Source organism: Podarcis pityusensis (assembly GCF_964106645.2).
Source record: "Podarcis pityusensis genome assembly, chromosome: 1".
In the NCBI taxonomy this organism is placed as follows: Eukaryota; Metazoa; Chordata; class Lepidosauria; order Squamata; family Lacertidae; genus Podarcis; species Podarcis pityusensis.
In genome coordinates, this window is record NC_138028.1 from 79,211,188 (window position 1) to 79,222,967 (window position 11,780).

The 11,780-nt window shown below is 41.4% G+C and overlaps 1 protein-coding gene across 5 annotated transcripts in view; it reads right to left on the minus strand.

The window, feature by feature from the left end:
* Positions 1-9,465, minus strand: part of LOC308475620 (solute carrier family 9 member C1-like) — a 64,305-nt gene extending 54,840 nt beyond the window's left edge. For 2 of the 5 annotated variants that reach the window (XM_081002783.1, XM_081002784.1), the window contains exons 1-4: positions 8,589-9,461; positions 4,406-4,506; positions 1,506-1,631; positions 803-968 (exon numbers count right to left, since the gene is read on the minus strand). In XM_081002783.1, coding sequence (XP_080858909.1) covers positions 803-968; positions 1,506-1,631; positions 4,406-4,506; positions 8,589-8,805 — 610 coding nt within the window. In that variant the 5' untranslated portion in view covers positions 8,806-9,461. Of the gene's footprint in view, positions 1-802; positions 969-1,505; positions 1,632-4,405; positions 4,507-8,588 lie in introns of all 5 variants that reach the window. The other 3 variants (XM_081002786.1, XM_081002785.1, XM_081002782.1) reach the window with 3 other exon arrangements.
* Between the last annotated feature and the right edge of the window lie 2,315 nt (positions 9,466-11,780).

Consider the following 11,780-nt stretch of genomic DNA (forward strand, 5'->3'; position numbering starts at 1 on the left):
TTGCCACTTCAACCCCTCTCCTTTTAACCCAAATGTTGAAACATCATTGCAAAACATACATTAGCTCACCACCATTCCACTTAACAGTCAATCCCACTTCTTTCTCTGAGATAGCATTCTACAGCTAATTGTTCTATTTTCAAATTGTTGCATTTTATTTCCTCAAATAAAACTTTATTTCTGCAAATACTCTGGTGTCATCTTTGTTGCTCCCCTGCTGAATACTTTACAAGGGAGAAACAGTTTTTCAGATGTGAGCAAGCCTGAGCAAGCACAGTTAACAATGTACTGCCACATAAATGTATACACATTTGAAAGAGTTCACTCAGGACAGCCAAAATGACTTCTAACTCTGGCCTCAATAATTCTACCGTATTTTTCGCTTTATAACACGTACTAGACCACAAGACGCACCTCGTTTTTGGAGGAGGAAAACAAGAAAAAAAAAATCTGAATCTCAGAAGCCAGAACAGCAAGAGGGATCACTGTGCAGTGGAAGCAGCAATCCCTCTTGCTGTTCTGGCTTCTGGGATAGCTGCGCAGCCTGCATCCGCTCCATAAGATGCACACACATTTCCCCTTACTTTTTAGAAGGAAAAAAGTGAGTCTTATAGAGCAAAAAATATGGTAATTTTATTTAACGTGTCCGTAAACTGTCCATATCACTTCACATTTGTTTGTTACAGACTACAGTTAATTATCAATTAAGTAAGCTCTGTGAAGCTATATTGTAAACAGTACACTCCACATTCAAGTATTATAATGACTTCAGCTTATCAGAAAAATCAGTGTAAATACCTACCAATGTTTCTTACAGAAGCCACAGAAAGGATAGGGTCTGTTGTGCTAAGAATTATTCCAAATAGCATGCTATCATCCCAGGACCAATTATACTTATTAATTTTATAAGTTAACCATCCAAGGAAAGCACAGTTCATCAAAAATCCAGGAACTGCAAGAATTAACACCTGCAATGACAATATATGTGTGTGTGTATCAATCATTTGCAAAATAAAATTACATTAAACTCAGGTGGATAAGGCTGGAGATTTAATGACACAGTGCTATATATGACATGTCAGTCAATCAGCTCATATGAATGAAAATGTAAAAAAGGTACTTGTAGGGTGATAGCCAACTAAGTTTTACTTGGAGCATTCTTGTCCAATTGTTGGTGCCTTTCATTTTCTCACTGCAAATTACGCACACACATACATCCAACATACATTTAATGCCCAAGACTTCCCCCAAAGAATCCTGAGAATTATAGTTTCCCATTCACAGAGCTACAGTTCCCAGTATCCTTAGCAAACTACAGTTCCCAGGATTGCTTGGGGGAGGTCAAATGCTTTAAATATGAACTGGATGTGTTTTAAACAAAACTATTTTCCTGGAAAATATTACTTTGGGGTTTGATTGGACACATTTGTGTGTAATATGCAACTATATCCTTAATTTGAAGTTTAAAGTAAATTTCTAAACAGAAAATTGTATATATGTCTGACCTGCCAAAATGATTTTCGAAATATATAAAAATCCATCTCAAATGCAGCTGTAAATATTATAACTGGTGTAAACAAATGAAGGAAAAGTACAGGATCTATATCTGCAATGCTCTTCACAATAGGAATCTGGCAACACAAAATGAGCACAAGGAATTGTTAATTGTGAATACTTTTATATTATTTTACATATTTCTTCCCCGCCCAAGCATATGATCAGAGGGAGTGGAGAAAGAGTACCTAGATTTCTTCTGTACAAGGAGAACAGCAAAGGAGGAGGCAGTGGCCTAGAAAGGGGGGTACGGGCTGCCCCAGGTGTCATCGCTGAGGGTGACAAAAAACAACTTCCGCCCCCACCGCACGCCCCTACCTACGCCACTGCAGGAGCACTCTCCTTCCAGTGATTTCCAGAAACCAGAAGCATGGCTGCCTCCAACTTTGCAGGCAGAGCACAGCCCTTATGGCTAGTAGCCTTCGACAGCCCTCTCCTCCATGAATTTGCCTAGGCTGCCTCCTCCTCTCCGTCTTCCTTGCCTGCTCGCTTTGGCACAGTAAGTCTCTGCGGAGGAAAGCCACTTCCCTCTGCAGGAACTGGGAGAGTCCCAGCGCGGGCAGCCGGGCAGAGAGCGAGGCTACCCCTGGAGGCCAGGAGGGGATCTTCCTGCCAGGTTTCAGCCGCCTGGAAGGTTTCCAAGGCTTGATTGGGTTGAAATGGGCTGAGGCTGCTTGGAACAGGTACAGTGGTACCTCAGGTTAAGAACTTACCGTATTTTTCACTCTAAAAGACGCACCAGACCACAAGACGCACCTAGTTTTTGGAGGAGGAAAACAAGAAAAAAAAAATCTGAATCTCAGAAGCCAGAACAGCAAGAGGGATCACTGCGCAGTGAAAGCAGCAATCCCTCTTGCTGTTCTGGCTTCTGGGATAGCTGCACAGCCTGCATTTGCTCCATAAGACGCACACACAATTCCCCCTTACTTTTTAGGAGAGAGAAAGTGAGTCTTATAGAGCAAAAAATACGGTAATTCGTTCTGGAGGTCCGTTCTTAACCTGAAACTGTTCTTAACCTGAGGCACCACTTTAGCTAATGGGGCTTCCTGATGCCGTCGCACTGCCATCACGTGATTTCTGTTCTCATCCTGAAGCAAAGTTCTTAACCCGAGGTACTATTTCTGGGTTAGCAGAGTCTGTAACCTGAAGCGTCTGTAACCCAAGGTACCACTGTATTGTCGAGGGTGGTGTGGGAGTGAGTTAATACTTTTTGCTAGGTCTGGGTTGCTCTGGGTTTTATGACTGCATGGTGGAAGCTGCCTTTGGAGGCTTGCTGCCCTAAAAAGCAACTTTTGAATCTCTGCAATAAGCCAGAAACCCACCATCCGGCCCCATTTCTTCCCCTCTCCATAAGCGGGCTGCATTCTTCTTTCCACCATCAGCATACGTCCAGCCACAGTCTAGCCGCTGGCTCCTATGGTAGGGAGCAAGAGCAATGGGGGGAGGGCTCGGGGAGTTGAGGGAGAAGAGTTTGGAGAGCCACACTTAGGTGTAGCTAGGTGAGGCACGGGGCAATGGACGTCACACTGCGGGGTCTGCAGCATGCCTGAGCCACTCATCTCTCCTGAGGGGGAGGCGGTGGGCGGACTGCCTGCAAGCTCCGCGCTGCTTTTTTGAGCAGCACGGGACTTGCATCTGCCCACCACCTCAGCTGCCCTACAGCTGAGGAGGAGACTGCGGAGAGGCTCCATGCAGCACACCTTGCCTTGGCTTGCTCCGCCCCATGGGCGGCTCGCTCTGTCCCCAGCTGCAGGGCACGCGCACTGCCCTGGGCACCTGAGCGGCTAGCCTTGCCACTGGGAGGAGGACCTCCTAAATTGTAGAGTCGGATCCAGTGTTAGATGGGAAGCTGGGTGTCTGAAACTTTACCCTTGTGCAGTAGCTTTTAGTGCCCTCTGGTAAAACAATCTACAAGTTAATTTTTACAGAAACAATGATGTTTGAAACATTTTTAAAATGATGAGTCCTTGGCTCAAGTTGGAATTGGGCTTGGCATACCATGCTTTTTCCTTAAAATATATGCAAGAAGCCTGTTTCTTCCAAGCTCATTTCCAAATTTCAGATCTCTCCCCAAACCCTCTCCCCTGAAAACCCATATATTTTGCTCTGCCACTTCTTTCAGTAGCAAACGCTTTTCAATCTGGGTATTTCCCAAGCTGAATGGCTTTGAAGTGGCAGAACCCACTGGCTCATCTTCAAGAAAGCAACTTGAAGAGGGGTCCACAAATCCACCTTGCCTAGAGACACCTCAAAATGCTAAACTGGCAACAGCAACTACAGTGGTGCCCCGCAAGATGAATGCCTCGCAAGACGGAAAACCCGCTAGACGAAAGGGTTTTCCATTTTTGAGTTGCTTCGCAGGACGAATTTCCCTATGGGCTTGCTTCGCAAGACGAAAATGTCTTGCGAGTCTTGAGATTTTTTTTTCGCTTTTCCCCCCTTTATCTAAGCTGTTAAGCCTTTAATAGCCTTTTAGTAGCTAAGCCGATAAGCCGATAAGCCTTTAATAGCCGCTAAACCGCTAATAGCGCTAATCCGTTAAGCCGCTAATAGGGTTGCTTCGCAAGACGAAAAAACCGCTAGACGAAGACTCTCGCGGAACGGATTAATTTCGTCTTGCGAGGCACCACTGTACTGTTATCCTCTGTAGGCTAGTAATGTGGAGACAATTTGCATAAAGACCTGGTGTCAGAGACATGCAGGGAGAGCAGAGATGGAATTGAATTTCCTCTCTCCTTCTGCCTCCTCCTCAACCTACTGTGTCTGCAACAGCACTTCGTTTACAAAATATCAGTAAAATCTATTCCCTTATTAGTTATTGAAATGGGGGAAATTAATAGTTCTCCATTACCTGAGCTGAAAAATGGGGTATTGTTCCAATGCCAGTTCCTACTAAACATATAATTACCAGAATAGGAATTTTTACTTCTTTGATAATTGTTCGTAACAGGGCTGAGGGAAAAAATATATTACAAATGTAATCAATACTACTGTTACATAATTTCAAGAATGTCAGTAAATAACTATAGTTTTATTAATTCAATGTTTCTTTATAAAAATGTTTATCAACATTTCTATAAATAAAATGAAAACTATCAGCTGAACACAAATTTTTTTTACAAAAGAATAAAATAGTATTAAACACAACACTGAACAATCATAAAAATTACTGACTTATCTTAAATGTTTAAACTACTGAACATGCCTGTAGACATAAAGAAAGTCTTCATCAAAATCCTATCACTAAAATTACAAGTAAATTAGAGATTTATAAAATCTAAATCTTAGTGTCTCTTGTGTTTTATAAATTTGCCAGTTGTTTTGAGGACACTTGTTGAAAAATACGATATAAATTGACAGAATACACACACACACACACACACACACACAAACACAGTAGTATTAAAATAAAGATATATTTGATTAAAAAAAATCTAATCTCATCTAGTAATTAAAGGTTTTGGAGGTAAAAACAGTTTGGGTCTTTTAGAGTTCAGAAAGTGCTTTGGGACAAATATTGCCTGCCCGTGCACTTGTTTCTATGCCCCCGCCCCCAGTGTCTGAAAAGCAATGGATTTATCAATAAATACAATATTACAAAGACAATATGTCTGGAGGACTTTTGTCTTCTGTAAAAGCTGTCCTGAACCTTATCAAACTCTAGAAAGAGGAGAATATTTCACAATAGCATTAAAGTACCGGTAATTGCATAACAATTTATACTAGAGATGAGAGCTGTATACCTTGTCATTTTTTTAAAAAGTATATTGCTTCTTAAAGAAATATAGAAACTTTTTGGGGAAGTAATATGCCTGTAGTTATTTTATTTTTATAATTCTGTACAATTATAATATTTAGAGTATGATCTGTCTAGGAAAAGCATTTTTATCCCATTGATTTCAGTGGGAAGTAAACACTTCTTAAATCACCTATTGAAATTAATGGGACTTTAATTTGGCTGAATCATGACCATATTTATATTCTAATGTAATTCTGTATAATTATATAAACATATTTGTTATGGACTACCAGTAAGGTAATAAGCCATTGTTTGATGTATAAGGATACAGATATAAATTGCACATAAAATATTATTAAGAGACATTTTTGTTAATTATATTGCACAAAGGGATGTGTCATAATGCCATAATATTTATTGGATTGCTTTCTTCTTTGTGACTGAATTCTACTATAAAGATTAAAATAATGAATAAATCATAATTTGAGTCACTTCTATAGAGGGAAAGAGAATTTCTCCATTTATTGCAACAAACTCATTTTTAAAGGAATAGTATTTAGATGTAACTATTTTCACCATTAAAATACAGTTTAAGAAATAGTGTATTAGATGCTAAAAGATCCCATTCATTCACCCATTCTAAACTGCTAAAATAAAGAGTATATGCAAATAATAGTTTAGCTCTCATATAAATGCAAAGTTCTAATTCAATAATGAGACTCTTATTACATCCTGAGTCATGAGTAGCATTTAAGGGCTTTCTATGCAGCTGCAGATATTTCAACTGAGTTATGATGATGATGCTTTCAAACACAGAACACAATATTCTCTGTAATATGGCAAGAAAGTTTAAAAGCAGTTTGTCTTCTTCAGATGGTTTGGCATTCAAATTCTCAGTAACTGGATAGATTACCTGATGTGATACGGCAAACGTATATAAAAATGTGTGACTATTAAGGGAATTGTGTTTAATCCAGTTCATATGAATAACCCTTCATTCCTTCACTCATATTTCTGAGTATAAATGGCATTATTGTTTATGTTTAATATTTTTAAAGTGAATAGTTATAATAGGTTGATGGCCTGGGGCACTTAATTATTTTAATTACTAGCTAACTGCCATCTTTTAATTTTTTAGTACACTGCTATTATTTTTATTATATAAATTTATAAACCACTTTACTGCCTGAAATAATTGAAGCAATGTACACTATAAAAATAAGACTCAAAACTATGCGGAAAACCTCTAAAAAATAATGAAACAATATCTAACGATATACAATTAGCATTCCATAAATGATTGGGTCACACCGCAAGGAAGCCCTTCTTCAATCAAACTGTGATATTCCTAAATCTTTAGTGGTTTCTAAACCTATTTCTAAAAAATACATGACAACTGTAATAAAGTGTTCATAATGGGAGGAGGATTATGTGAAAAAGAAGCTAGTCTCTCTCATTCCTTTTTAACATATCTAGTTCCAATAAGTTGAGGTTAATTTTCTTATATTATAAATCCAGAATCATTTAGAGAAATTTATGGTTGGCTATCTAACTCACATCAGAGATGTAACTGCTCTCACTACCGGTTAAAGCAACAAGCATCACCTCTGTACAGTGGTGCCTCGCAAGACGAAATTAATCCGTTCCGCGAGTCTCTTCGTCTTGCGGTTTTTTCGTCTTGCGAAGCACAGCTATTAGCGGATTAGCGGCTATTAGCGGCTTAGCGGCTTTAAGAAAAAGGAAACAAACTCGCAAGAACTCGCAAGACGTTTCGTCTTGCAAAGCAAGCCCATAGGGAAATTCGTCTTGCGGAACGACTCAAAAAACGGAAAACTCTTTCGTCTAGCGAGTTTTTCGTCTTGCGAGGCATTCGTCTTGCAGGGCACCACTGTATTTGCTTCTTGGAACCATCCAGCCAGGTAGCCAGAGATGGTCTCTCTCATAACCTCTGTTTTGCAAGGCCACCCAAGACTGCTCAAGCAGGTAATATGTAATAAGCTAAATTATATGTACTTTAGTGGTTTTATTTGCAAATCTGATTGCTGCCTCCCACTTTTCTCAATTTCCCCAAATAAATTTGTTTATGCTTTGACATTTGACTTCACTGGTTTTAAAAATGCAATTCTAGGGAAATCTTTGCTAAGTGTTAAGACTGCATGGATGTCCAGGTACCTTTTGTGTCCTAAGGATATTTCACAAGATTTGTTAAGTTTTGTGTCTTCAGGGCTTTGGAGGAGTAGATACATCTCTGTAGTTTTTAATATTTCTAGAGACGAGTTTAAGGGAAGCTGTCCTTGTCAGTAAGGCTTATAAATCCTCCAAATAATCAAAGTGTAGAGCAGAAAAAAGGGAACCTGTGACCCCCTGGTGTTGTTCGATTCCCACTCCAATCAGCCCCAGCCAGTATAGTTCATGTTCAGGGAATGAAGAGAGCGGTAGTCTAACAATAACTGGAAGGCAAGATATGTGGCCTAGTGGTTTCTTCAGGTTAGGATCAGCATGTAGTAGCAGCATATCCAAAGGAACCAACTACTAGGGTCCAAGGGGTATTCAATAAAATATTGGAGGGCTGCCCCCAAAAAGTTGATGGGCAATGCCGTTCAAATGGTGTGCATGCACTGTGTCATGTGATCGATTATGCAGGGCAGGACCTAGCTCCCCCCAATATTTAATTCAAGTTGGTACCAATTTATGGCATGGGGGCCTTATACAAAAAACAGAGTGAGAGGTTCCACTATGGAAAGTCGCCTGCAGCTAGGTATTTTATGTAAAATATTTACTCCACTTTTCATTTTAGTTATCCCACAAGGTAGCTTGTGGTACTAACATAGGAAGAGACCTTCTGCTTCAGGTCAGTGGCCCACCTGGTCCAGTCAACTAGAATTAGATACCTATAAGCTCACAAGCAAGACCTTCTGCTCTAGACTTGTGTTTCCCTGCAGGTGTTATTCAGAGGGCCTCCGATTGCATTAAAGCAGCAGGAAAAGAAAATGCACCATGCGGGGGTTGTGCATTGCTGAACACCATGCCTCTCTTATTTAGGCGTCCAATTAAGCATCCATGATAGTCAACATGCAAACCTTTAGCAATTCTAACTAGCATTTACTAAATGTTATCCGTGTGCTTGGCACTCCACAATACCAAGTTGTCTTATGTTATACGGTTGTTTTGTGGGGGGGGGGGGGGAGTCTGCGTTTTCACAAGCTTATCGTACGGACCCACTCATAAGAGTGCCTAACGTGGCTGCTTCTTGCACTCGCGCGAGCTAATGCAACTCAGCAGCCACTAGCCCTACCTCCCAAGAGGAAGCTCATAAAAACCACGAGCACAATCATCGGCCGCTTCTTCGCGATGAGGTGGTAGCTGTCGTAATACAAATCGGCGTCGTCGTCATGGTTATGGCGCATCGAAATGTAGGTCCGGCGGCCGGGGCCCGGGGCGGGCAAACTGAGGTTTAAGTCGCTCCTCGCCTTCCACGAGGCCTCGGCCTCCGCGAAGTACGAGAAGCCCATGGGCTTCTAGGAGGGAGCCGGAGCCAGGGAGAGAGGCCGCTGGGGAGCCGCCCACAAGATCCCTCTCGCGTGCGAAAAGTTTGCGTGTTCGCGAGCGGCCTCGGCGCCTTCAAAAGTTGCGGGCTGAGCGGTCTCTTCCCCGCCCTGAAAGCGGCGAGCTCCGGCAGGCAAACAGCCGTTTCCGCTTCCCGGCGGCTTTCGTCCGCGGACGGCGGTTGTCCGTTGGATTTCAAACTCACCTCACGCCGGGCCTCCCCCGCCAGCACGTGCCTATGTCGTCAGGAGAATTCGGTGGGCGAGGGCGCTGGTGGAGGTTGAAGGCAGGCGGCGACTCCGCCATCATCATCATCATTGGCATCCCCTCAGACAACTTCCCTGGGCGCGGGGACCAGGGAGAGCACCAATATATTACACAGCATCCTGCCACTAATCCTACTGAGCCTCATTCCCCTCTAAGGGTGTGTCTGTGGAGTGTCAGAGAGAGAGCAAAATGGCACCCACAGCCAAGAAATGTCTTCAGCCAGCCCTAATCCTGTTGCTGCCTTTCGGGTGTAGGAGATTTGAGTCTATGCTACCATAGGCTTCCCCAAGCCTCTAGTGCGTGTAATTCAAAGTGCTTGCATGGGAAACGCAATTCAGGAAATAGCAATGTAATGTTGCATTGTGTACATTTTTAAACATTTTAAAATGTACATTTTTTAAAAAATTGGTTTTTTTAAAATTAGATTTGTATCCTACCCTTCCTCCCAAAGGAACACCAATGTGTCAGCCAACATGCTCAGTCCTCACTGGGTTGTTTGGCATTGGTAGGGATATATTTATCCCCTGTTAATTTACAAACTTACGTATTTATGCATACACACCTGGGGGTCCCCCATGTATGTAGAATCAGTACCTTTTTTTACATGATCTTTTTTGCTTCCAGACTGATAGACACTTGATCACCTAGTTGATAATTAGTGGATAGAGGTAGGACCTGCAACAAAATGCTGCAGTGCAGTGCATCTTCTCCTAGTAGGAGCACTTTTGTTCCAGATTCCTGGTAGCCTGCCATGCTCTTCTCCAGTTTTCAGAGATCCAAGTACAGAGGCTAGCTGTGCTCAGACAGTTATACAGTAAGGGAAATACACTTTCTATGTGCATTGGTAAATACTTACCTGTCTGGCTAGCTTGTGGGTGCAGGAGAAACATTGATCCTTGCCATAACATGAGAGAAATAGGTTCTAGTGCAGTTAAGTTTATCCTTAAGCACAAAGCATTAAAATATCATTTTACATGTTCCAGAACTAGTCTGTCAAAGAAACTGCTTTCAGGGCTAGTCCCTTAGCACTACTTAAGCCCTGAATGACATGTGACATGTAGCTTGCCCTTGTTTTTCAATATTTTATAAATTATGCCATTTCTAATCCTGAATTAAATGGTGCCTCAACAGTCACAGTTAATTTTTTCCCCAATTGAATTTTGTCCTAAATATCCCTACTTTGTGCAGAAAAACATAATAATTATTGACATAATTTATACCCCACACCTTCATCATAGAGTTATGTTCCCAGGGTCTTATAGAATACTGGGGGGGGGGGGAGGAATACAATTAAATAATAATAATGCAGACAGACAAAAGCAGTAAATTAAAACAAGCTAAAACAGCAACAATAAATTTGAATAGATGGTAAACTAAAACTATTCTAAGTTAAATAATGTTTTAGCAGTTCTTAAAAGCCTGGGAAAACAAATGCTTTTGCCTGATAGTAATGAGGTCTCTAGGCAGGCAGAAAAGTTTGTCTAGTCAACACCCGCCATACTTCTCATGGTGGGAGCACCCAGCGAGAGGCCTCAGTGGACAGGTGGACTGATATGAGAGGTGAACCCAAAAATGCCTGTGTTCTGAGCTGTATAAAGCTTTTAAAAATTAAAATCTTTATTAAAATTAAAAACTTTCTAAATTAAGTTCAGAAGCTCATAGACAGCCAGCAGAGTTGTTTTAATACAGGCAAGTTGTGATCTCTTTGCCTCTCCTTGTTAGCAAATGAATCTCAGCATTCTGGACTTAGTGCATGTAGAGCACATTGCAGTAACCCTACTTGGAGGTTCCTAGAACATGGGTAATTTCTGATAGATCATCCAGGCTGGGCTTCAGTCAGCATATCACCCTCCTCAACTGATAGGTCTGTTGTACCTAACACTGTACCATTACTTTTTCTGCCTCACCTGACCCAGCTAGAAAAGAGAGCTACGTATCCTCTGATGACCTCATTCAGCAGCTTCATATAAATTATGAAGCATACAGGGGCACTTTACCCACTCATGCCAAGGGAGAAGCAAAGTCGGAGCAATCAGGATGCAAACATCAGCACTTAGCTTGTGCATATTATTGGTTTATTAAGTCAAACTTCTTGGCTTACTCAGGAAGATGGGGCAGTGTGCTCCTCTCAGTATGCAATGTAGTTTTTCAGGAGTTAATATTTCTTAAGTTTGGAAGTGATAAAGAAGCTTGTTGATGAAGTCATCAGGCTCTTGTGTGCTGCCCAGAGAACAGAGCTGAAGTGTGGGTGGCTTGCTGGGCAGGTGAGTTGAACCCACACATCAGCCTTACCAAATGTACACATCCCCCCCATCCAGGGCCAGATTTAGATGAAGAGAGGCCCTAGACTACTACACTTGTGAGGCCCCTCCCCATCCCCCACCCTCACAACTAGAAGAAAATGGAAGAGTGTTATAAACAAAATTGAGTGAACCCAAGGATGATGACGGGTATTTAAAACCCAAGGATGATGACGGGTATTTAAAATTCTACAATTCACAATTTCTCTTCTAAAGGACATAATATATTGTTAAATACCATGGTGATTTTTAAAAAATGCATAAAATTAACACTGAAAAACTTTTACAACAACTGAACTTCGTAAACCTTTTGTGGGGTTGTGGCCTGGGCAGGCCTGGAACTAGAAGAAGGGCAAGTGGGCACTCTATCAAAT